Below are 26,379 nucleotides of genomic sequence, written 5' to 3'. Positions count from 1 at the left end.
GGCGCACATCAAGGGGGGTGCTGTCGAGGCCTCGACAGCGCCCCCATGTAAATTTACCGAGGAGGGAGGAGGCGGCGGCAGCAGGGACCATTGCCTCCCTCCTCGGCAAAGGCCCTTGGCAAACAGGGAAAGCCTACTGAGGCCTAGCTTTTCTCACGAAGTCTTGCGAGTCTTAGGACTCAGTAGGCCTTCCCCATTCGCTGAGGGCGGCAGCAGCGGGACCATCGCCTCCTCCTCAGCGGAAGTTGAGGCCTTCGCTGAGGAGGGAGGCGATGGCCCTCACCCCTGTCTCCGCCCTCAGCGAACGGGGAAGGCCTACTGAGGCCTAGCTTTTCTCGCGAAGTCTCGTGAGTCCTCGCGAGACCTCGTGAGAATACCTAGGCCTCAGTAGGCCTTCCCCGTTCGCCGAGGGTGGAGGCAGCGGCGGGACCATCACCTCCCTCCTCGGCAAAGGCCTCAACTTCCTCCAAGGAGGAAGCGATGGTCCCGCCACTGCCGCCGCCCTCGCGAGTCCTTGTGAGAATACCTAGGCTTCAGTAGGCCTTCCCTGTTTGCTGAAGGCGGAACTCTCATGAGACCTTGCGAGAATACCTAGGACTCAGTAGGACTTCCCCATTCACCAAGGGCGGAAGCGGCGGTGGGGGCCATCGCCTCCCTCCTCAGCGAAGGCCTCCGCCCTCGGCAAACAGGGAAGGCTTACTGAAGCCTAGGTATTCTCACAAGGACTCGCAAGGACTCGCAAAACCTCGCAAGAATACCTAGGCCTCAGATAGGCCTTCCGCGTTCACCAAGGAGGGAGGCAACGGGGACCATCGCCTCCCTCCTTGGCAAACATGGAAGGCCTTCATCTGGGAGGGAGGTGATGGTCCTCGCCGCCGCTGCCATCATCGCTGCCGGAGGTATGTGCGGGACCTTGGGGGTGGGGGGCGCAATTTCGGGGGGGGGCGGCCACTAGGTTCGCTTACAAAGAGAATAGAATTTATGAATTCTTAATCATACAGGAAGATAGCTGTATTGGTGTGTATGCTTAACAGTGTGTGTGTTTGTGTGTGTGTGTCTAGATATAGATATAGATATAGGAAATGAGAATGCTGGACCTTTTTTTTTAAATAGCTTTTGTTTAGACAAATTAATACAAAACCTATATATTGTGATACCTTGATTTAAAAGTTTACTTTGTTCTGTGACCAAGTTCTTAACTCAAAATGATCTTATCTTAAAGCAAAATTTCCCATTGAAATGCTATTGATCCGTTACAGTCTTCTGAACTGCCTCCCCCTATTTTTTGTTAGGTGCTTTTAAATAGGAAACTATACTTTATAACTGACCCAAAGTTTTTCAAAGCTGACAAGAGCAAACTGGACAGCAATCTCCAAAAGAGTACGAGACATGGAGTACGAGGCACTAAGGCTGTTCTCTTGAAGCCCTAAAGTCCTGTACTATCATTCTAGCGCCATCTCAACTCAAAATACTCATAAATTGGGATGCTCTTAAGGAGAGGTTCCACTGTACCAATATAGAAATAAACAAACAAAAGCAAAGTTAAAATATTTTTCTAGAATAAAACAAAACATATTAATACTATTCCATTCTATACATCACAAAATATTAAGTACATATAATCTACATTATCTGTATCTGAGAGCTTTACATTCTCTGTCTAGTGGTAATATTCTCTCAATTTTTACACCCATTAAATGAAAAAGAACTATTGATACAATTTTTCTACACATAATGACACTCTTCTAATCCAAAATGCAGTGATTGAGGTTTCACCCCATCTTTGCCGGAGGACGAGGAATGAATGGGCTCCAGTCTTCCTTAAAGTTAGTTAGAGATCTCAGTTTAATTAAAATAGTATGATAATCTATTTCTGCAAGTTCTCTAATTTTCATAAGCAAATTTTCTTGTGGTGGAATATTGAGTCTTTCCATCTTTGAGCATAGATAATTATTGCTGCTGTTATCATGTATAGTTTTACATATGTGCCACCACTGCCATCAATTTTAGCATATATCCCACTGACCACCGGAGTCAGTTCATAGAGCCACTCAAAAAATGAAGGGAAAATCTGACTCAAAGAGTGATGGCTAATATGCAGACAGGCCTCCTCCTTATATTGATGCACAGAAAGACACGCTGAATACTTGTGGTGAAGTAAAAACAGATTTGTGAAGTTTATTTGAACTAAAACAAGATGGTTGAGTAGTGGTTACAGAAGATTAACAAGCTGGTTACTTAAAAGAAAATGGTTCTTTAACTTGTCTTTCTTAGAACTATGTTCCCTCACAAGAGAACAAATCAGGCTTTCCAATAACCCCGCAGTCCTCCCTTCCAGAGGCTCTTAACATAAGCACTCTGTTCCTTAGAGGCTCTCTACAATATATAGCACTTCTTCCCGAAGACTATTTTTAACTTTCCTCCTCACAGAGCTTCTTTTCTACCAGCTCCAAACACTTCTTTCTCCTCACACTCCACTCCCTGACAGACTATCTCTCTGTCTTTTAATACTTTGAATCTGACCCTTGGACTTTTTCTTTGCCAAATAAATGTTGATAGGTCTTTTTGCCATTGTTTAAATAGGGGTATCATTCAGTATGATTGGCAAGGCTTGAAACAATAACAGCAACTTTGATCATACATTCATCTTTATAGCTGAAATTCTATCTATAAGTGATAGCTGCAGACCTTTCCATCTATGTAAATATTTTAACTTATTTTCATATTAAATCATAATTGTCATTAAACAGGTTTGAGTTTTTAACAGAAATATTAATACCCCAATATTTAATTTTTTGTACAGCTTGAAAACCCAATTTCTCAGATAAGGGTTTCTATTCCCTTTTTTATGCTCTTGGTCAACATGGTTGTTTTCTCCTTATTAATTTTAAATCCTGATACTCTTCCATATTCTTTCAGGATAAGGTTCAGATTTCTTCTTATATTTATTTATTTATTTATTTCAATTATTTATATCCCGCCCTTCTCACCCGAGGGGACTCAGGGCGGCTTAGAAGTGGCAATTGATGCCGTTACACTGATATACAGGGAACTAAAACGTTAAAACAGTTAAAACAGTCATAAAATAAAATATACAAAGTTTAAAACAATGCTAAGTGCTTATGCCATTCATCCACCAGACTTTATACAAGAGCCATAATTCAGACCGCGTCGAAGCCAACACATGCTTATTCTTCAAATGCCTGCGTACATAGCCAGGTCTTCAGTTTTTTTCTGAACTCCAGAAGGGATGGGGCCTTCTATTCAAAGGGTCCTTTAAAAATCACTGTTAAAAGCTTTCAAACTTATAATTTTGTCATGTTATCTTTACTTCTTTGATATCTTCTGCTTTTTTATGTTGTTATTGAAAACCTGTATAACCAACAGAAACAGCCTTGTCTAGTCTCTTTCTGTATTTCTCAAGATTTAGTCAGTTCCTTGTTGATCAACATTTGAGCACTTTGCTTATTATAAATTTGTTTAACCCATCTTTGAAAATGCTGGACCTTCTAACTGTCAGCGGGAATGATGGGTAGCAGAGTGAAATCCAAAAATTCACCATCCCGGTCGTCACCTCCTTCTCTCCAGACTGTCTCCCGGTGTGGAAAAACAGCACTGGACAAACACACTCCAGCAGATGAGGGTTCGGTTGGAAAATCCAACGGCAATCAACTTTTATTTACAAGACTATATACAAAATAGAGTAAATCAGTCTTTCTCTCCATGAGTGCTTGCCGAAGCGACTCATGCACACAGCACACTGCTCTTCGCCGCTCTACCTTCTGATCTGAAGACACTCCTCTGCATTCCACAGGAACAGGAAAGAAAGTCCCGGTCAAAACAAACTTGACCCCATTGGTCCTGTGATACATCAATCATAGCAGACTCTCATCAACTCCATAACTGCTGAAATGCCTTGCCAAAAAAACAAACACATAAGGCATTTCTAATAACCCAGATTGATTTTAACATTTCACAATACACAATACCCTGACACTAACAGCACTGTGAGGTGTGAGCAGATATGACCTATAATGAACTATGAGCATATGTAATATATGCTCAATTGTAATCAACATGACAGGACTTCTAGATTTGCCTGTGAATAGCCTGCTTAGCTGATGCACCGCTTGATACAATCAAGATAGCTGCCTTCAAAGGCCTCCAAGAGTATCTTGAGTGCCTCATATCTAAAGATCTCTGTTTTGATTGGAAATCATTAGCGAGGAATAGTTTTATTTTGATTTATCTTGAGTGACAACTGATAGCTTGTCAATCAAAAGAATAGATAGTGAAAGAATAAAAGGAGCCAGGATAGGGCCAGCAGATCAGATTGCTTTGCAGTTTTTACCAGTGAAAAGCACAGTCTGTGACAACTATACTGTTCCTGATAAGTAAAAACTCTCAGGCATGCTGAAACATACTGAAAAATATAGGAATAGAATTCTGAACACATGAAAGTTATCATGAAATTTCTGTTTGAGGTCTCCCTTAACAAATATGGAAAATATGAAAGAATCTAATGATTTACCTATTTAGCCATAGACACCACCACCAAGTTTGTTCATACTTTCCATAGAAGAATGTTACCTTTCTAGATTCTGTCAAAGAAATGAAGAGAAAAAAGTTCAGTCTTACCAATACTTACCAATATCAATACTTACCATTTCCTGATATGTAATTAATATATGATGCCTTACATGCAATATACTGTAATGAGATGAAAGCAAGCACTCAATACTGACATGTTTATATTTTTCCATAAGGAGAATGTATGTGTGTGTGTGTGTGTGTGTGTGTGTGTGTATATATATATATGAATGCATATTAGAAATAACCTAAATGACTACCAAAAGGTATAGTAATTTCCCATGTAAAGCCTCTGAGATTTCAGTACTTAAGAATGCTCAAATGGAGTGTAGATGTTAACTAGGCCTATCTGGTATAACCACTCTCACAAATTGGGCACTGAAGTGGCAAGAAGATAATAGAACTCCACACAGACTCCAAATTACTTAACAAGTGGCAGCAACCCCTGAAACTCTTGACTTAAAGGGGTGGGGAACTACTCTGTTTCATGGTCGATTGATGTGTGATCATTTTTTTCTTTTGCAGTACCCAAGCACTCACAAATGGGTTGCATCAGTGCTTTCTGAAACTATTAGAGTGATTGCATTTCCAGTCACCATTTGGAACCAATTTTTGGCTAGAAACTGGTAATTCCAGGCAGATCTGGGGCAGTGGAGCCAAACCACTATATTTATGAATAGAAAATCAATCTGCCCTTGGATTGACTGTAAAATGTTAAGAGTACTATCAAAATCCACTGTGAAATGTTCAGAGGACTGGGTAGAAAAATTGATGATATGCCTATTCCCTCCCTCCCTCTCAAAACTCAGAATTTTGATTCAAGAATTGTATAAGCAGCACAATTGATGAAAGAATCTAAAAAATGCGAAAGGAAATAAAAACATCAGGTGCTACAAGCAGATCTTTTTAATATATACAAGTGCAGCAAGTGTTTGTATATAAAAACAGCACCTTTTTAAAATGGGAGTGATTTTCTAGAAACGAAGCCAGGCCAACCAGGATTTGAGAGAAGTAGTCTTCTAGCCTTCTGTGGCTCCTATCTTTGACTAACCATGTCTAATGAACTCAAGATGATGATGATGATGATGATGATTATTATTATTATTATTATTATTATCCCTGAGTTTATTAGACATGGTTAGTCAAATTTCTTTCCCGCCTCTCCTCATGGCTCGAGGCAGCTTACGACATTGCTAAAACACACATTCACCTAATAACATTATTTACGATACACATATTAAAATGTATTTCCACAAAATAAATATCAACATACAGAAAACAGAGATTAAAAATAAGATGCAAGTTTAAAATTCATCATTAAAACTGTCTCAGTAGGTCTTCCGGAAAAGATAGGTCTTCAGTTCTGTCTTAAATTGAGACAGCTGATATAGCTGTCTAAGATCTTGTGGCAAATCCACTGCCCTGGGGCAGTCAATGGAAAGTCCTTCAAATCTAGGAAGGGGCACAGATGGCGTATCAGTCAAAGCTGATATTAAGTACTCCTGACTATTGCATCTACCTGGGCTGACATTTGGAGCACTCCCGAGCTGCAAGCACAGTCTTTCAGGGAGAATGCAACCCCATCTAGAACTGGTTGACACACCTCAATCCCCAGATTAGGATCCTTGAGGACAAGCACCTTTGTTTTGTCTGGATTCAGTTTCAATTAATTTTTCCTCATCCAACCCATTACCTCCTCCATTCATTCAGGCATTAATTCAGAGGAGACACACTATCCTTAGCTGAGGCTGTTTTGAATGCATGGAGAAATATATTTGGGTTTCATCAGCATACTGATAACACCCCACTCCATCCCATGTTTACCTCATGTTTCATTACTTTAAAAATTAAGAATGATTTGCATTTCTTATTGCTTACAATACTAAAAAAAGGTGATTATATTTTTAAGTACTGAGCTAAACTTGTTGTGGAAACAGGATATTATGTAAGTTAACTTTTCATTGAGATTTCTCGTTGTGGATTGATGGGGCTTACTTTTTATCTTTGTGGTGTTTAGAATTTAAGAAATAACTAGAAAACACCTGCTAGCCCTTGCTAGCTTTGAACTCAGAAGATTAGGGTGATCCTGCCATGAATTATTCAGGTCTTGTATAAACTCATCATTGCAACCAGCAAATTGAATACTGACTCTGCAGTTAGTTTTGATCTTCACCCCTCATGGGCGCTTTAGGGCACTGTTCATCTTTTCAAACAGGGAGAAAAATATTTTGGTTTTGCAAACATAAATATACTGCATTTATAGTTATGCATTTATTCCCAACTGATAAAATCAATTAAAATAATATTATTATCATGTTAATAAAATGGTTAGCTAACAAAATTCATCTTGCTAAACTGTTTTGGCTATGGGGTAGGGTGGTGGTGGAGTTTCTGAAATTTCCTTGAAAATATGGAGGAAATAGGAAAGACAGTCAACCACCTTTATGCTTCTGCTTCACATTTATAGAACTATAGAGAGGAAAGGTGTGTGAAGAAAATGCAGAGAAGGTACTGTCAGATTGGCCGCATATTCTAAATATGTTGTGTGTCTTTTCACCTTCTGATTCATTATCACAGAGTTTTTTCCTGCAGAGCCAGAAAACTGCCCTGGTGAGCTAAAATCACACACAAGCAAAACTTGCAGCATAGCACTAACTCTATTCCCCTCATCCCTCCTCGACTATTTATCAAAAAGACTTGATTACAATTTAACTGGATATTTTAGCCAACTTATGCAATAGGACAGCTGTCAAACATGATAGGAGACCTTCATTTCTCCATATTGTTCCATGTTTTATATCTGGTAGTTGTAACTTTGTGATGGCCATTCATTGGCCTCGGTGGCACAGCAGATTAAACTGCTGAGCTGCTGAACTTCCTGATTGAAAAGTCAGCAGTTCAAATCCTGGGAGTGGGATGAGCTCCTGCTGTTAGCTACAGCTTCTGCCAACCTAACAGTTTGAAAACATGAACATGTGGGTAGATCAATAGGTACCGCTCTGGCAGGAAGGTAACGGTACTCCATGCAGTCATGCTGGCCACATTACTTTGGAGGTGTCTGTGGACAACGCCAGCTCTTTGGCTTAGAAATGGAGATGAGCACTATGGAGGATTGGGAGTTTCAACAATATGTAATGGGGAGGATTTTTCAAATTGGCCAGAATTGCAAAGGCTTTTATTTCTGCTGCCACCACTATGTAGAGGATTCGAACTCGCTACCTCTATCAGCGCTGCCACCAATACTTTATTCAGGAGCCTTTTCTAGTTTAGTATATTGAGAGAGACACATGTGACACTTTATGTGAGGAGAAACAAGAAATGGTTATTGATTTGTAGTTTGAACAGTAAATATGCATGATGGTTTCATTAACATTGAACAGTAAAGATGCTTAGCGCTTTCATTAAAGGCTTATGCTTTTCCCTTCAAAGGATGTTCATATAACTTGGTTTCTGTGTAAATATGTTCTTGTTGTATCCCAGTCTGCACCTAAGCTGTCAGGTGAGCCTGAGGTTGAGCCTGTTCAGCCTGTGACTGTGCCTGCACCGGACCTATCAGATGAATCAGGGTTGGGGCCTAGGATTCCCATGCAGCCAGAGTTGGATGAAGCTGCTGTTCCTGTAAAGCCAGAGTTTGTTCCTGAGGATTCTGGGAGCAAGCATACAATGGTTTCAAGCAAGGAGCTTGAACCGCATTCCTTGGGACAGTCAAGGTCGAACTATCCCTTGGCAGATGGGCATTACAGTTGTGATAAGAGTAATGAGGTTGACAGAAAGAAAGCAATATGTCAGCAGAGACAAGAAAGGGAGAGTCTGAGAAGGAGCATATGGTTGCTAATGAGAAAAGGTTTTCAACAAACTTCCCACAGAAAGAGGCCTTGATTTCAGCTTTAAGAGGAACCACTTCTGAGGGAGATTTTCAGAGGTGGTAACTTTGCTCACCAAGAGTGTTGTTATTGTTTATGAACCTATGTTTCATGCTTCATAGAATCCTGTTTCATGTTCCTGTGGACTTTCATGCCAAGTTCGTGTAGCCTTGTTTCTTGAGTTTTGTTTCAGTCCTTGTTCTTGGGGAATTTTGGATTATCCAGTCATTGTTCCTGAAGGATTTGCAGTTTGGATCCCTTGTTCCAGTTAAACATCCTGTTCTCTGTTCCAATTTTGTTTCTGTTCCTTGGACTAATTTTGATACCTTGTTGAAGTATATTCTTGTGTTTAATTTCCATGGACTTTTACTTCAAGACTCTCAACTATCTTGTACCTGGTGGACTAAAACCTTGTTTCATTGACTCTGAACTTTGATTTGCTATTGCTTACATATATTCTTCAGTAAAACTTGCTTTGCTTATAGTATGGGGCTCCAGTGTGGTTTTGAGGTGTCTCAGCAGTCTAGGGGTGCAACAGTTCCTACACCAAGGAAACACAATCAGGACAATTTACTTTTAAATCCACTTTTCCTGGGATTTAAACAACAATACTCTAGACTATAGAGCTCACAAATATAGTTCTCAGTCCTTCCTTTCCTGAAGAATTTAACTATATTTCCTCAAAAAGGATTCCTTTTAAAACACGGTTCCAACTGAGTGAATTCTAAAAACCAACTCCTAACTGGTTGATTTCCAAACACTAACTGAAAAAGAATTTCCTGGCTCCCTGGCTCCACCCATTTCCAGTTGCTAAGCAACTTCTCATTTGCATCAGCCAATCAGACTGCACCTATTGTAATGGCTGTTTGACTGCTCCTACCCCTTGCTCTGCTGAGCTTCTGCAAGTAAGGCCTGCAAAATGGCCACACCAGCAGCCCTGTTTACAAAACGGCTGCACACCAGTCCTGCAAAGTGGGCCACCTACCAACCTTGTAAGGTAGGCAAAATCTGTTACAAGCACCAACCCCTAAATTCAGACACGACTAGACTTAATGTCAGGGGAAAACCTTTACCTATTTATTTCTGGATGAATAGTTTGGCTTCCCCCAGCATCTTGAACCAAAATGTTGTTGCCTTCAAAGTGTGGCATGGTTGATGTCTACTGATCACAGTTTTATGCTCTTATTTTACTATGTTTAACCCATTTTTCCTTTTCTTTAAGATAGCTTTCTGCAGTTTTTTCCATGAATAAAAGCAGTCCAATCAAAATGGCAAATTCATAGGAGAAAAGTAAGTCCAAGAGAAATTAGGACATCCCTACTAGTATGAGCTGATGCTTTGAAAGTAATGTGGAGCCCTGTGCTGATGTCTGCAAGATATACTGTATATTTAAGTACATGAAGTATAAACAGCATATTTAATGCAGGATCTTGTATCTTTCTTGAATTAAATGCTGGACTTAAAGCAGAGATAGTTAATGCAGAACCTTGTATCTTTCTTTCTTGCATTAAATACTGGACTTAAGTATTTAATAATAAGTATTCAATAAAATAACATTAAAACAGTTAAAACATTTAAATAGTATCATAATATACAATAAACAAAATTAAAACAGTGAAAAATGCTTGTGCCATTCATCCGCCAGACCTTGTACAAAAACCTTAATCCAGACCACGTCGAAGCAACGAAAACTTATTCTTTAAATGCTTTCTCGCATAGCCAGGTCTTCAGTTTCTTTCTGAACCCCAGAAGGGATGGAGCCTGCCGGATGTTGCTGAGGAGGGAGTTCCACGGCCGAGGAGCCACTACCGAGAAGGCCTTGTCTCTCGTCCCCACCAACCGTGCTTGAGAGGCGGGCGGGATTGAGAGCAGGGCCTCCCCAGATGATCTTAATGTTCTGGTAGTTGTAAATCTTGTTTCAACCTTACAATGCATGCCTTCAACCTCATTGGGTGATTTTATAAAATTTTCTGCATATTTTCTTGCTTATGTACACTTGCTCCAAGTGTTTACTCTATTTTTTACTGGTGTCATTTCTTGTGCAGTAGAGAACTGCGGAGGTGGTTGAAGCATATGTACATGTATAATGACGTTGTACTGAGCTTCAATACATGTGTTAAGCAATTCATACCTTCTAGTCATGGTAATTTTTTTAAAGTAACACTATTTTGCATCTGATGATTTGCTACGTTTTGAAATTTTCTTTTGAATATTTTAATTCAAAAATAACACTCAAAGTGGTTCTAGAAAAGTACTAGAAAGTATTGCTTGTTGTATCAATTCCCCTACCATTTTTATTTATATTACTTTTGAAATGTGACTTCATCACAACCTCACAAAAATAACTAAAGCTAAAACTAATTGTAGGTAACTGCATTAATTGAGAATTGTTGCTCTCAAGTTTTGGTTAGAGATGTATTAAGCCTGAGTCTTTTTGCTAATTGCATCCAATGCAGATCCACCAAATCAGTTATCATATGAGCATTTGCCCTCCAACCCTCCGAAATAACGAGACAAGACAAGTAAGCTTGGGTTTAAAACTGGGCAACTTTATTGATAGTTACCTATTTAACTTTAATTTGGAACTAGGGCCAAAAATCCTTAGCCATCTAAGAATTTGGTAAGGCATAAGCCGATATTAGTGGTCATACCCGACCATCCATTAAGACTGAATTTAGGGCGAAACACCAGGTCCCCAGTCTATCTAAACCTGGATGACCTAAAGGGGAATGTGTTGGAGAGTTTTGCCTCCGAAACAAATGAGGTCAAAGTCTCCCATTCCAAGGCCATAATCGTTCACCCTCGCCGGGGCTGTAAAAACCCTAAGCGAGGATTCACGCCTCTGGCCAACACCAAAACAGAGGTGCCTTGTGGTGCACACCAAAATAAGAGATTCCCCTAAGCATTCCGCTGACCACCTAATTAAATGACCACATCCCCCAATTTACCACTCCACACAGTATAGGGTAGGCGAATAACCCTCCCAGAATATGGGAGGGAAAAAATTCCTACCCGGCCCATCTAAGCGACCACACTACTGCTATACTGTTAGCGGCGGGCGGGTGGGTCGAAGCTCCAAAAGTGAGTGATCTAAGAGGCGGGCAGCTTCCTAGAAGCCCCGCCCCCCTTCCAGAAGTCTCTCCTTCGTTGGGAGGGGGCAAATCCCCTTCCCTCCCCCAGCTGTGCAGTGGGGGGAAGTTTCTTGCCCTCCAACCCTCCGAAATAACGAGACAAGACAAGTAAGCTTGGGTTTAAAACTGGGCAACTTTATTGATAGTTACCTATTTAACTTTAATTTGGAACTAGGGCCAAAAATCCTTAGCCATCTAAGAATTTGGTAAGGCATAAGCCGATATTAGTGGTCATACCCGACCATCCATTAAGACTGAATTTAGGGCGAAACACCAGGTCCCCAGTCTATCTAAACCTGGATGACCTAAAGGGGAATGTGTTGGAGAGTTTTGCCTCCGAAACAAATGAGGTCAAAGTCTCCCATTCCAAGGCCATAATCGTTCACCCTCGCCGGGGCTGTAAAAACCCTAAGCGAGGATTCACGCCTCTGGCCAACACCAAAACAGAGGTGCCTTGTGGTGCACACCAAAATAAGAGATTCCCCTAAGCATTCCGCCACAGTTCAGGAGCAAATGTCTATTTAGCTCCTGACCCCCACCAAATTCGAAAGAATTTCCCTAATTCCTTTCTGCAGATCCGCTAAGAAAATTTGGTTGCCCAGTTCGGACAGATGGATCCCATCAGTCCGATACATCGTCGAATCATTGAATCTAATGGTGTCATGAGGGATATAGTAACCCATGCCATTTTCCAAAACCTTCCGCAGGGCCCTATTGACCCGTTTCCTTGCTTTGTCCAATTTTTTACCGTCCCCATAGGGCCAACGTGGCCTAGGAATAATTGCTGACTATGCCAATCCGGTATAAGGCCACACCTCCTGGATCTTGTGCATGTCATTTAAAACCTGGAGAAAAAGGGCCCTGCCTTTAAGCAGCCCCAAATCATTGCCTCCCAAATGCATAACAATAAGGTCAGGTGGAAAACGGACCCCTGACCCAAACAACAAAGGGAGCAAACCCTCCCACCGCAGACCTCTTCTTCCCCTCCATTCAACAAAAGCCAAGGAAGCGAGGCCGAAATGCTGGCCGTAGGGACCTCTGCGCGCCTGTCGCTCTGCCCAGTGCACATAACTGTGCCCGCAAATCAGGACGCGTCGTCTACTTGCCAACAGGGTGGGTTCTGAAAAACAAAAAGCCATATAACTAATCCGATATATGACGCACATACGCACGGTAGGCACCAGATTTCCATCTTCCCAACATCTTAATTTTGTCTATAGAGTAGCCCATAACAGCAGCAGTGGAAGCAGCCCCAATTCTAAAGGAATGAGTACCAAATTTCTGATCTTTGATACCCAACATTCCTAAGGCCTTAGAAGTCAAGGCCCAGAACTGGTATTTTGTCAACGGTGCTCCATCCCGATGACAAAAAAGAAAACCAGCTGACGTTCCTCTGCAGGACACAAAAGATGACAAAGCTGCAACTGGGCATAATTCCAAATCACTACAGCATCCCAATTTGATAATGGAACCCTTCCCTTTTTGATCCGTTTTAGAAGTCCTGATAAACAATTCCAATTTGTCCTGCTGGAGCCGCAGGTCCGAAAATTGCAAGGCCCTTCTAGATTGATCAGCCTTTGAAGAGGCGACCAGCTCACTAATACGAAGAGCCCCAAAGAAAGCGGTGAGAGCCGCTGCCTGCAATAGCAAAGCTTCGTAATGAGATTCACAAATTTTGGGCCAAATTTGCTTTAAGCCTTTGAGAATTTCAGGTGTCAATGGCTGACGGCAGTCACGTGGCCTAACCTGCTCCCGCGACAAACCTTCCAGCCATTTGCGAAGCCTAAAATCGGCTGTAACATCTGGAAAGCCCTGAGCCTTAAGCCAATAAGCCAGGGCAGATAATTTCGCATGAATAGTTTGAGGGGCCAACCCCTTCCTTTCCAGAAAAACACCAAACTGTGCGACGTGCTCATATGGAATCGGTGAAACAGAACTTATGGCATACAACTTTTTAAACTCATGAAACTCCTGCACCGCTCTGACGTAAGATTTTCTGGAAGTCGTGGCCAAAGCCAACTTCATTCCCCGGACTATGGACTGTTCCCAATTTTCCAAAGATGGACCGGCATGTTCTGGGGGTGCAAATCTGCGCTGGGGGCAAGCTGCCTGAAGCGATCCATCTGCATACGGGACAGAGCATCAGCGAGAGAATTATCTGTCCCTGCAATATGAAAAGCTTTAAACAGTATATTATACTTTAGACAGTGGAGTGTAAAAAACCTCAAAGCCTCCATCAGTCTGACTGACTTAGATGTTAAAGAATTGATAACCTGCACCGTAGCCTGGTTATCACACCAAAAATGAACGGTGGAATTTGTCATTTGATCAGCCCACAGCGTGACAGCCACCAAAATTGGAAAAAACTCCAAAAATGTTAAATCGGACGTTATACCCTTGGTGTGCCACTCCCTGGGCCAAAGCTCGGCACACCAATGCCCATTAAAAAATACACCAAAGCCGATGGCTCCAGAAGCATCAGAAGCTATCTGAAGAGCATCCTTCAACAAAAGATCCTGTCTCCAAAAGGAAATCCCATTATATTGATTTAAAAATTGTAACCAAATGTCCAAATCAGCTTTGATCCCACGTGTAATCCGCACATGATAGTGCGGAAGTCTAACCCCAGAAATAGCATCGCAGAGTCTGCGCAAAAAAGGACGCCCAGGAGCTATGACTCTGCATGCAAAATTTAAATGCCCAATAAGCTCCTGAAACTCCCGCAATGTGGCCTTGTTACGGGTAACAAAAGCTCGAATCCTATCTACTAGATTAAAAACTTTCTCCCTAGGTAAACTGGAGGCTTGCTGCACTGTATCAAGCTCAATCCCCAAAAAGGTCAATTTAGTAGCCGGGCCCTCTGTTTTATCGGGGGCTAAGGGAACCCCTAACTGATCGGCCAGTTCCTGAAAAGAATGCAGAAGAAATTCGCATTCTCCAGAACCAGACATCCCTATAAATAAAAAATCATCCAGGTAGTGCACAACCCCCGATAAACCCGATTTTGATTTAAGGGCCCACTCCAAAAAGGTGCTAAAGGACTCAAAAGCAGCACAGGAAACTGAACAGCCCATGGGAAGAGCCCTGTCCATATAGTACAACCCCTTGAACTGAAAACCCAACAGCTCGAAGTCCAGCGGATGTACAGGCAGTAGCCGGAAAGCAGACTTGATGTCACACTTTGCCAATTCTGCCGCCGGCCCCCTAGATCTCACTTTCCTAACCGCCAAATCAAAAGAAGTATAGTGGACTGTACAAAAATCATCAGGAATCGCGTCATTCACTGACCTTCCCCTGGGATAGGAAAGGTGTGAATGAGTCGAAACTCCCCCGGTGCCTTCTTTGGAACAATCCCTAATGGTGAAACCCTTAACCTAGGAGTGGGAGGAGACCTAAATGGGCCAAGAACCCTACCCTCTGCAACTTCCTTATTGATTTTAGCAAGGACAACGTCCTCCATGCCAATAACGGATTTCAGATTCGGTGCCCTGAAAGGAGCTCTATGTCCCATTGCAGGAATCCTAAAACCCTCAAAAAACCCAGCACGCAGATAACTAGCTGCGCCTAAATTGGGATAACTGGATAACCACAAATCTAACTGAACTAGATTAATTGGGCTGGGCCCCTTTGGAAAACCCACCTGAGCCGAAACCTCTCCTGGGATCGTGGTTACTCTTTCCCCCACCCTTACCAGGTTTTCCCTTACTGCAAAATTTGGAAGAATGTTGCCCTGAACAGATGGCACAAACGTGCTGGAACTTGCAACCTCTTCGGGAACAAACTCCCTGCGAAGAATATTCCCAGCATAGCAAGCGTTGTTGAGATTGCTGTGGTTGCTGATACTGGGAATATGGATGCTGACGAAAGGACTGCCCAGCTCGAGAATTTTGAATTGTGTGCCCACTGTCGGCCTTCTCGCCCGCAATGGGACGTGCCGGAGTTAGAACCTCCAACCACAGCTGATGGTCAATCAAATCCCAGCGCAAAGTTGGAGAGTGAGCCGCACGAAGCCTAAAGCGCTTGTCATACAAGAGCCAAGCGCTACCTGTAAAATTTACATAAGCTGAATTGATAATGTTCATGTACTGAAAAAGAGAATGGGCTCTGGAAGGGTAAGCCTTCACTAGAACCCCTCCGTAAATTAAAAAGCAAGAGAACCAATTGCCCCAATTCTGGTCCACTTTGCGTTTTTTCATAATTTCCTTTCTTTCATCATCTAAATCATCTTTTTCTTTCTTATCAAGTTCCCTGAAATACAGGGTAAAAATGTCGATGTATTCATTCCTTAAAATTTTATCAATTGTCTTTTGAGCCAAATGCGAGCCTAAAGCTGTAGCACTAAGGCTATCGGAGGCCGGCAAAGGCCAATCAGCCGTGCCCCAAAAACACAAAGAATTCTCAATAGTAGGTGTTGAATCCAAAGAGGCTACCACCACGCTTGGTGTCTCAACCACCGGAGCCACGATAGCTAATTGCGTGCCGCTGGTTGATGGAACAGGCTCGTCACGTGCTTGGGTTGTGATAAGATCTTGAGAGTCTGCCACTCCCCAAGGGAAGGTGTGTGTGTCCCCTTTACCTAAAGCGGATACGGCACTTCTCATCTCAGCTGCTGCCGCCGAAGTAGATGGAACAGCTTCAGCGGTCACCGGCGTAGATGTAACCAGGCTCGCATCAGCGACAGGCACTGCAGCACTCCTTTCCCCTTCTAAGGCAGAAATACGGGAAAATAAGGACCTAATTAACCCGGTGTTACTGCCCCCACCAGCCTTCTGCGCCTCCGCAGCAGCAGCCGCTGCTTTCTCTCTTTCCAGTGCCTCGATCCGGGCGACCAACACTCCCAACAACTGTGCAGAGTCTTCATCCTCGGTTGAAGGACCACTTGGTGGAGGCGGGCGCTTTGCTGGAATCTTCTTCGCAGGACCCTTGCCCTTAGGCCCCCCAACATTCTTCTTCGGTGGCATACTGCAAAATAAGAAGTTCAGTAAGACCACGAAAAGTTAATATTGAGGAAGAAAGTTCAGTAGCAAATAAGTGGGGGGGGGGGAGGGGCTGGCAGAAACTAGAATGAGCCAACTCCCTACCCTATCCAAGCCAAGGGACCCGAAGCGACTAACGTTTCTTAAATCAAAAGCAACCAAGCATCCATTTAATTAAAGCATACAATACCACACACTGATATGCACCTACTATATAAACATGATATTAAAATTAATTCAATAAGTTAATACCCCAATTTATATAGAGAATCTCATTAATTTATTGTCCTCAATAGCATATTAAATAAATTACCCCATGAAATTAATTAAATATATTAATCAATTAACCCCAATATCAATTCATTAATTAATCAGCCACCATAAATACATATGAATTAATTAATCTCCATACATTATCAATGACTTAACTTGAACCATCTAATCAATTACTAATAATCCATTTGTATTTTTAAAAACCAATCAGTCAATACCATCAATTGTTATAGCATTAAACCAATGCAATGTGAGTATGCCCAAATTAAAAATGGCCACCGCCATTAGAATCCCTTAAAAAACGTTCTGTAAAATGGCTGCCATGAAGCACCTAAAATGGCTGCCATTCCCTTAACAAAGATGGCCGACCGATCAACAAAATGGCCACCATTGTACTATTTAATATGCCAGCTACAAAAATGGCTGCCCGTCCTTTCCAGCCTAATTCCCTTAACAAATATAGCCGCCGCAAACACTTGCCCATGCCCACAAGTAAAATGGCTGACCAGCCCTCACTCAACATGGCGCCCGTCCTTTCCAGCCTAATTCCCTTAACAAATATGGCCGCCGCAAACACTTGCCCATGCCCACAAGTAAAATGGCTGACCAGCCCTCACCCAACCTGGCAACCAACATGGCTGCCCAAGGAAAAACCGCGGCAAACTACAAGCAAAAAGAGCGCGAAATTCACAGAACCGACACAAACGGCTATGGCAATCTGCCCAGCAACAGGGAATTCGCGCCACAAACACAGCCAATCTGCCCAGCAACACCTCTACATAAGACTGGTAATAAAAATGGCGACCCTACCACATAGCTTCCATTCCCAAACGTCAAATCAAAAAGCAACCCAAACAACCAATTCATCATTCATACCATCCAAATAAAATTACACAATAAATAAAGCCAACTTAAACATGGAAAAAAGGTACATCATCCCCATATCTCCCAAAAGTAAAGCCCCCGCCTACACCTTCACACTCATGGCTCAGGACCATGCAAAGGAAGAAGGGAGGAACGGAGAAGAGGCGCGAGGGCCCCGCACGCACCCTCCTCCGCCCAAAACCCCTTAGAACTGGGGAAGCAAATTAATTTCCAAACAAATTCTTAACATTACCAGGCACAATGACGTCGAGGGAGAAGCCAAGCAGCAGCCAAGGCCAACCCTGGCTCCCCTGCCTCAGCCTCTCTCCCTTCCTATACAGACCTCAAAGCAGTAGTATAAACAGATGAAAAAAGGGGATAAATCTCCCTCGACGTTCTCCTCCTGGACCTCGGCACCAAGGGACAGGAGCTCCCACTCTTGGATCCTCTCACGTCGAAGCTCCAAAAGTGAGTGATCTAAGAGGCGGGCAGCTTCCTAGAAGCCCCGCCCCCCTTCCAGAAGTCTCTCCTTCGTTGGGAGGGGGCAAATCCCCTTCCCTCCCCCAGCTGTGCAGTGGGGGGAAGTTTCTTATCTAAAGTCCCTTGATTCTGTTATTGGGACCGATACATGGATTCTGGCCCAGTTCTTTGAGTAACAGGAGTAGGAAAGAATCTTTGCCTTAATTCACTATTTGTGGACATTTTAGAAGCATTTAGCTAGACAGTATGGGAAACAGTAGTATTGCTTCATGTAGTTGAGTTCAAGTTGTTGTTTTATATACTAGTGATTTTATTTTGTATTGTACTGTGTGTTTATTTTATGCGTTGTTTAAGGCATCTTGTGCCATCTGTAAACCACCCCGAGTCTCTTCAGGGAGATGGAGGCGGAGTACAAAAATAAAGTTATTATTATTAGATAAAAATGTTATACCAAAGTGAGTCTTTTTATTGGTCAAAAAACTATCTCAAAACTCTTTCTGGACTCCTGAGAAGGCTCTTAATGAGCATTCCAAGCTGCATTTCATCATCTGACAAAAGGGACAATGGACAGAAGGAAGAAAATAGAAAGGAGGGCTGAGAAGAGTACTGTCAACTGTCTCCCTCCACTAAATCTGTCCTCTGCAGTTTCCCCTTAGGGGGATACCTGGATAGGAAGAAGAAGTGACAGGCAGGTCACAGCAGGGGCATACAAAAATATTGGGCTTCTCATTGCAAACGAATTGTCTATTGTACAATAAAAATGTTCAATTTCATGGCATTATGAACAAATGCTTTATTACATGGTCAAACATCCACAGTTCTTAGGACCCTCAAATTAACCTGCATATTTCAGCAGCAGTCATGGCATTAGTTTATAATCATTTCACAGCTTGGAAGCAATTGCAATTCCAATATGAACTGACCTGATCTGCAACCTTCTGGGCTAGTGTCTGGATTCAAATTTAGTTATCCACTGGCTTTTGCACTCCCAAAGTGTTCTGAAGCGGTTCTCAGATCAAAAAATGTATGTGGAAATGCAAGTTGTGAGAGTAAATGCATTAAGAAGTATCTATTCTAAGAGCAAAGATGTTTAAAAATGCATATCGAAATAAGTTTCACAATGTACTTTTTGTGTGTTTCCAAGAAAGAAAGAAAGAAAGAAAGAAAGAAAGAAAGAAAGAAAGAAAGAAAGAAAGAAAGAAAGAAAGAAAGAAAGAAAGAAAGAATTACTAGACTGCAAATAAGCTGATATAAGTATTTAAGCAAAAGTGATACAAGGAGGCTGATAGGACTTTTCCTCATAGCTAGTCTGGAACATGTCTACCTGTTGTCTCACTGAGATAATTACTACCTGTTCCCATTTCTTCACAAAAGTCCTCTGACAATAGAAACTTTATTTTGAACAGAATCGAAGTAGATGTGAAACAAGTCTATCAGGCCAAGCATGCAAATGAGAAGCAGACTGGGAAAAACTGCTTCCCAGAAATGTGCTCTCATGGCCAGCTTTGGTTTGTGACCTGTAGACTTGCAGTGCTTAAGCTATTGCCTAATATGACAGGGACTGGTGTCATCTTTGTGCCCATTGGCAACAACTGTTTCTCTTTAGAAGACTATTTCTCTGCATACTGGCAGATGATGGTTTGTGAATTGGCACTGGTCCATACACTTTGAGTAGTATTGCAATAGAATTTGTGGATTAGTGATCTTTGTGCTTTGATGTTGATTGAGGATATGTATTCAATAGACATCTAACCCAATAGTTCTCAACTTGTGGGTCTCCGAGTGTTTTGGCCTACAACTCCCAGAAATCCCAGTCAATTTTACCAGTTGTTAGGATTTCTGGGAGTTGAAGACCAAAACATCTGGGGGCCCATAGGTTGAAAACCACTGATCTAACCAAAGGGGAAGTCATTTGTGCGATGGGATGGCACTTTGCACATGTGTTTCTAGTGTTAAAACTGATACAGCAGAAATTCCCACCCAAATCTATGGAGAAGGGAGTTTTTAATCTTAAGTCCAAACTCTATCTAACTCAGTGATTCTCAACCTGTGGATCCCCAGATGTTTTGGCCCTCAACTTCCAGAAATCCTAACAGCTGGTAAACTGGCTGGGATTTCTGGAAGTTGTAGGCCAATATACCTGGGGACCTACAGGATGAGAACCACTGATCTAACTGCACCATCTGCCTCTGTTTTTTTAATACTGTAAATGCCCTGGAATGAGACTAACCAGTTAAAAAATGGCAGTACAATTTGTGCCACTTCTAACACAGGAGATGGTAAAATGAAGCCTTTAAAAAGTGAAAGCTGTATCTATCTATGCCAGTATCTTTTACAATAGTTTCCCAGCAAAATTTGGCCTTTCTAATGGTACTAAATTCACATTGCTTCCTGATAATCAGCCAAAAAAATATTCCAGGCAATGCCCTCTCTACTGAAACTGAGCCAAGACATCTATCAAAAATTTAATAGTATAATAACAAATATTATTGAATAGGACAATGCTTTATATGTAAGGAAGGGGGAGATTATTAACGTTGAAACAGAAACACACTTTGTATTTGAATTCAAATAGAGAATGTTCCAATTCTTGATGCCTGAGCCCATGTATCAAACAGAACACACTTATCTTTTGTTTTTCACAGTTTTCCAAATCTTGTGATGCTGTTCCAAAAATTGCAGAGAAATGTGCTTCTTATCAGGTGAACTGTATTCAAAAATGCATAAATCAGGGGAAATGGCATGTAAAGAGGCTTCCAGAATTTTGTATGGACTTAAAGAAATTGTAAACTTATGTGGAACTGGGACAGAATGAAACTACACATGAAAAATGGGGAACTTTATAGAATATGAAACAATCAAATTCACTTGTCCTGTTTTTATACATGTACAAACATTTCTAATGTAATGTTATAACTTATATACTGTGGTAGCAGAATATATCAGGTAGACTATCAATTTTTCCCTGCCTAGATTGTCTGCAGAAGTTAGCTTTCAGAAAAAAGACACTCAAAAAAATGTTTCATCCACCTGTTTTCAAAGATGGAAAATAATATCACAGAACAATGAAATCTCTGCTTTGTTTCATTACTCAACATGATATATTTTTCTTTAAAAACCTTGAAAAGTTGTCTGACTTTATAATGTTGACATATTTGAGACAGAAATACAATTTTCCTGAAGCAATGAATGCAATTATTAATAAAACATTATAATTACATGGCAACTGTTGTATTTTTCACAGCCCGGAAGGACATATCTTTAGGAATGTGAGTGAGTGACATTGTCTATTGAGAAAAATTAAATCAGGTGCTTTCCTTTATTTCTTTATTGTCTTTTTTTTCTTATAGGCCAGTCAAGAATTGAATGGATGTCTTCTATTTTTTAACACTAGTATTTATATAGGAAGGGCTAAATATAAATATTTACATATGTCCCAATTCTAATTTATGGGAATAAATACATGAAGAAAGGTAGGGGCTTGTATGGAATCACTCATTGGAAGTCGTATATTGATTTATCGCCATTTCACAGGGGGTCTTATTTCTTATCAAAGGGATCAAGTCACTTAACATATTCACCTAGAAATATCTTCTCAAATTGTGAGATTTGCAAAAAAATAGGATAGCACTTTTGTACAAATCTCAATTCTTTTTGGTGGGGTTTAACCAAAAGAACTTATTAAGGGATTGTAGTTACTGTGTTTAGTTCAAGATTAGGATTGAAACCAGCATTGTATCAATGTGCTCTTCTGATCTAGGACATCAATGGTGATCTTATAGAATTATAAATGTCCATGTGGCCTGTTGAAGAAAGAGATTGGCTCATTTTGATTGTCATTTCGAAGCACAGGAAATTGATAAAACATTTGGCTGACAGACAGGGCTGACCCTAGATAATTTTCAAGTGTAAGCAAACAGAAATTTGGTGCCCGCCCCCAAATGCAGTGAGAATGAGAAATGTCAGGAAAGAATGCTTCTGGAACATGGTCATACAGCCCGGAAAACTCACAGCAACCCAGTGACTCTGGTCATGAACATCTTCAAAAACACTTGAAGGGACACATGGCACTTCCTGTGTAAATATCCAGAGCTATAAGACCCCTGCAGAGCACTTGATGAACCAACCTCGACACAGTATATTATTTGAAAACACAGAAATGCTTGACCACTCCAACAACTACCATGTCAGACTACACAGAGAAGCCATTGAAATCCACAAGCATGTGGACAACTTCAACAGAAAGGAGGAAACCATGAAAATGAACAAAATCGGGCTACCAGTATTAAAAAAAACTCAAAAATCAAAACAGTAGATGGGAAGCAACAGTCTGAGGGCAGAGGAGCCCCAAAGACGGCTAATGACTTAACAAAGGATGCCCCCCCAGGCAAGAGACAAACCTTTCCAATGCTAATTAGGGTGATTAACTGAAACATTAACACTGGCTTCCAACTGACAAAGGACTCTTGTCACACCCTGGACTCTCCACAGATATATATTTTTTCCTTCCTTGCCCAGTTTATCCATGCCTCACAACCTCTGAGGAAGCCTACCATAGATGTGGCCGAAACATCAGGAGAGAATACTTTTGGAACATGGCCACACAGCCCGAAAGACATACAACAACCCTATTTTTTTATGGTTTCTTTAGTCCAATAAGCAGAACTTGTTACAAAGGTTTCCTTCTTCAGTTTCACCTGTATATAATATAGATAATATCTTTCATTCTTTAACATCAACAACTTGACTGAAACTTTGTCTCAACAGTATTTCTTTCCCTCAGCTTTACCCAGCTGGGAACCAGGACATAAACAAATCCTTTTTATACTTTAATATAGCATTAGTAGTTGCACACTTAAACACATATATTCTCCCCTCTAGCCCACAGGTTAGAAACTAAACCGAACACACAGAAGTCTTTCCTCTATCTTCCCTCACTGAAAACATGAATCTAACTCTTTTTAAAAACATTCCCTCCTTTTTCATCCAGCTAGCTCCGCCCCTTTCTTGATAGCCTCGAAATAGTTACATTTCTACAGAAGCAGCTACGTTACCATGGCAACACATAGCCAATCAGCAGTAGCTAACTCCTGCCCACCTTTACCATTAAACCCCACTAAATAACATAGACAAAAATCCCCAATAAAACAAGGCTTTCCATTGCCATCCCTGCTGACAGATATAGTAATTGATCTATATTGATTGACTGGGTTCTATTGGCAATTTTTGGGAAAACAAGGAATTTCCTCATGTTCATATTTTTCTGGGTGATCTATATAGTATAGGGTGATCTATACTTGAATTGCCTAGGTATATTTCAAATGCTTCTGCACAGCTATGTTTTCTCCGTTCATGGTATCATCTTGATTATGCAGGCTGATTTCCAGGGGCTCTTTTTTGGAAAAGGCAGAGAAGTTGGACCAGATGTATTTATTTATTTATTTATTTATTTACAGTATTCATATTCCACCCTTCTCACCCTGAAGGGTACTCAGGGTGGATCACAATATACATATACATGGCAAACATTCAATGCCATTAGACATAGAACACACACAGACAAAGACACAGAGGCTATTTAACATTTTCCAGCTTCTGGTTTCATGAGGGTATGCTCGATTCCGACCACAGGGAGAGCTGCTGCTTCATCATCCACTGTGACACCGAGTCCTTGATGGAGTACTTCTTCATCTTGTGTTTCATTCTAAATGTCTTGTGTTTCATTCTAACTTTGCATTACAATTTTTAAAAATTCTAAAATCCTTCAGGTAGGGTGCAAATCATTTTGTGTGGAGTGGAGTGGGTCTGCAGCCCCCCAATGTCTCATAGGAAGCTAATAAAGGTCCACCTAGCCTTTTACAGTTGCCCACCCCTGATTTAGGAGAAACCATAAGAGAAAAGCAAAGATAAACAACCAAGAAATGAATATATGTGTACAATCCTGTACATCTTTGCTATTGTTGTTTTATTATTATTATACCTGGAATACTGTGTCCAATTTTGGGCACCACAGTTGAAGGGAGATGTTGACAAGCTGGAAAGCGTCCAGAGGAGGGCGACTAAAATGATTAAGGTTCTGGAGAACAAGCCCTATGAGGAGCGGCTTAAAGAGCTGGGCATGTTTAGCCTGCAGAAGAGAAGGCTGAGAGGAGACATGATAGCCATGTACAAATACGTGAAGGGAAGTCATAGGGAGGAGGGAGCAAGCTTGTTTTCTGCTGCCCTGCAGACTAGGACACGGAACAATGGCTTCAAACTACAGGAAAGGAGATTCCACTTGAACATCAGGAAGAACTTCCTCACTGTGAGAGCTGTTCGACAGTGGAACTCTCTCCCCGGGGCCGTGGTGGAGGCTCCTTCTTTGGAGGCTTTTAAGCAGAGGCTGGATGGCCATCTGTTGGGGGCGCTTTGAATGCGATTTCCTGCTTCTTAGCAGGGGGTTGGACTGGATGGCCCATGTGGTCTCTTCCAACTCTACTATTCTATGATTCATGATTCTATATTACAGATGGGTAAAGCATTACAGCCTGAAAGAGTTTGTGATGCTCCTCTATAGCAGTTGTTTATAATGAGATTAAACAGTTTAAGACTTGGTTCTACAATTCAACATGCTGTAGAGAAAACCTTCCATATAATCTTGCTAAAAATGCCACTATGTTCACAGCATTTGTTTAAGTTACTTATTGAAAATATCATTTTTATTCAGTCAGCTTTACATACATACAACATATGCTTAGGAGCCATTATTTCCAAGTCATTCACATAAACTCACAAATCCTACACATGATTTCTAATTCTGTTGCAGACACCCATACTTGAACGACATAAGCCATCTGTGCTTTGTAAAACACCTTTAAGCTATTGTTTTAAAGTTTTATACCTTTTAATGTTTTGATATTTATTTCCTGCTGATATCAACACATAACCTGCCAAAAGCAATCTTTGGTGGATACCAACATATTCATATGGAATATGTGATCCAGAAATTCTGCAGATAAATGGAGTGAACATCTGTGCAATGAAGATAATTTTTAATATTTATGGATAGCTCATTTCCATGTCATAATCCTTGATATGGGATCAGGTTTGCAAAACTCTATGCAATGCCAAGCCATTCCTCTGTATTCTAGTCATGGTTAGGTAATGATGGAAGTAGAGGTTTTGAAGTTGGAATAAGAGGGCATGTGTATTAATTAATATGAAATAATTATTCATGTGAAGCTCAATATTATGTAAAACATTCACATATGAGCGCTGATTGTGTACAATTTCAAGATTATCATAATGCTCTCGCTTGGTGCTGGGAAAAAATGTACCAGAGGGAAAGCTACAAGGCATAAACATTGAATTGGTTTTGGCTACCAAGTAATAGAAATTTAAAAAGGAGCAACTTAACAAAAGTATTATGTAGCTGATGTATTTTACTCATTTCTAAAACACATTGCACAAAGTAGGCACATTTGAATATATTTATGGCATCTGAATATTTTATTCTGTTTATAGCTCTTAAGAGGGATGTGAAAATGTCTAACAAGGAACAGATACCTGTCTACTTCTGACAGGACAATAAAATACTTTTTAAAAAAGTCAACATTGTTTCTAGAAGCAGAAATGAAATGAAAATAGAGGTGATGGATTCCTTGGCAAAAAGCAATTTTGGCAACAATTTCTGAAATTAAAATAGAATATTTTATTATTTCCTTCTATTTCTGATCACAATGATTCACTGAAATTAATAAGACCTATGAATTGTGCAAATATTTGAACTACTAATCTACCTGTAAGGATTGAATTATATTTGCTGGACTTGACAGTTTGGATGAAAATATTTTTTCAGTGCTTGTGAGAAAATATCTTCATCAGCCTTTGTATATTTGTGAGGACCACAGGAAGTTGTAGAAGTTGCACAATAAACAAATTGCACAAAATCAGTTTTAAAATACAGGTGACTAAACACAGATATTTGAGGCATGCTGAATGCATGCATTTAGCTACTATACAAATAAATGTGAAAATTAGAGAAAGTGCATTGACTAGAAAACTACATGAATTTGAACAGCAGGAAGAAATCACAATATCTCACAACCCAGTACTAAACAAGAAGGAAAAAAATTGCAAGTGGGATTCCAAGAATTTTAATAAATCTGATACAGAGATATTTATACATCCCTTGTATTCTAGTACCTGTGTGGTCTGTGGTCT

The 26,379-nt window shown here is 40.9% G+C and overlaps 1 protein-coding gene and 1 long non-coding RNA gene across 2 annotated transcripts; both read right to left on the bottom strand.

Annotated features, from left to right (window-relative positions):
• Positions 1-1,012: 1,012 nt before the first annotated feature.
• LOC134298346 (uncharacterized) lies at positions 1,013-9,254 on the bottom strand. Its single transcript, XR_010005374.1, has 3 exons — positions 8,530-9,254; positions 4,532-4,601; positions 1,013-3,915 (listed from the first exon to the last, which is right to left on the bottom strand). It is a non-coding gene; the product is annotated as an uncharacterized LOC134298346 (long non-coding RNA).
• A 5,653-nt stretch (positions 9,255-14,907) lies between these two features.
• Positions 14,908-23,326, bottom strand: LOC134298345 (uncharacterized). Its single transcript, XM_062978126.1, has 2 exons — positions 18,041-23,326; positions 14,908-16,546 (listed from the first exon to the last, which is right to left on the bottom strand). Exon 2 carries the CDS (start codon positions 16,543-16,545, stop codon positions 15,193-15,195), a length of 1,353 nt encoding a protein of 450 aa, XP_062834196.1. The 5' UTR covers position 16,546; positions 18,041-23,326; the 3' UTR covers positions 14,908-15,192.
• Between the last annotated feature and the right edge of the window lie 3,053 nt (positions 23,327-26,379).

The sequence above is a fragment of the Anolis carolinensis genome, chromosome 4, assembly GCF_035594765.1.
Source record: "Anolis carolinensis isolate JA03-04 chromosome 4, rAnoCar3.1.pri, whole genome shotgun sequence".
NCBI lineage: Eukaryota > Metazoa > Chordata > Lepidosauria > Squamata > Dactyloidae > Anolis > Anolis carolinensis.
Note: the sequence above shows the minus strand (reverse complement) of the source record. Positions and strands in the feature narration are given on the sequence as shown.

Coding starts and splice junctions, on each gene's coding strand:
- LOC134298345 (XM_062978126.1), bottom strand. CDS start 16,545: ATGCCACCGAAGAAGAATGTTGGGGGGCCTAAGGGCAAGGGTCCTGCG.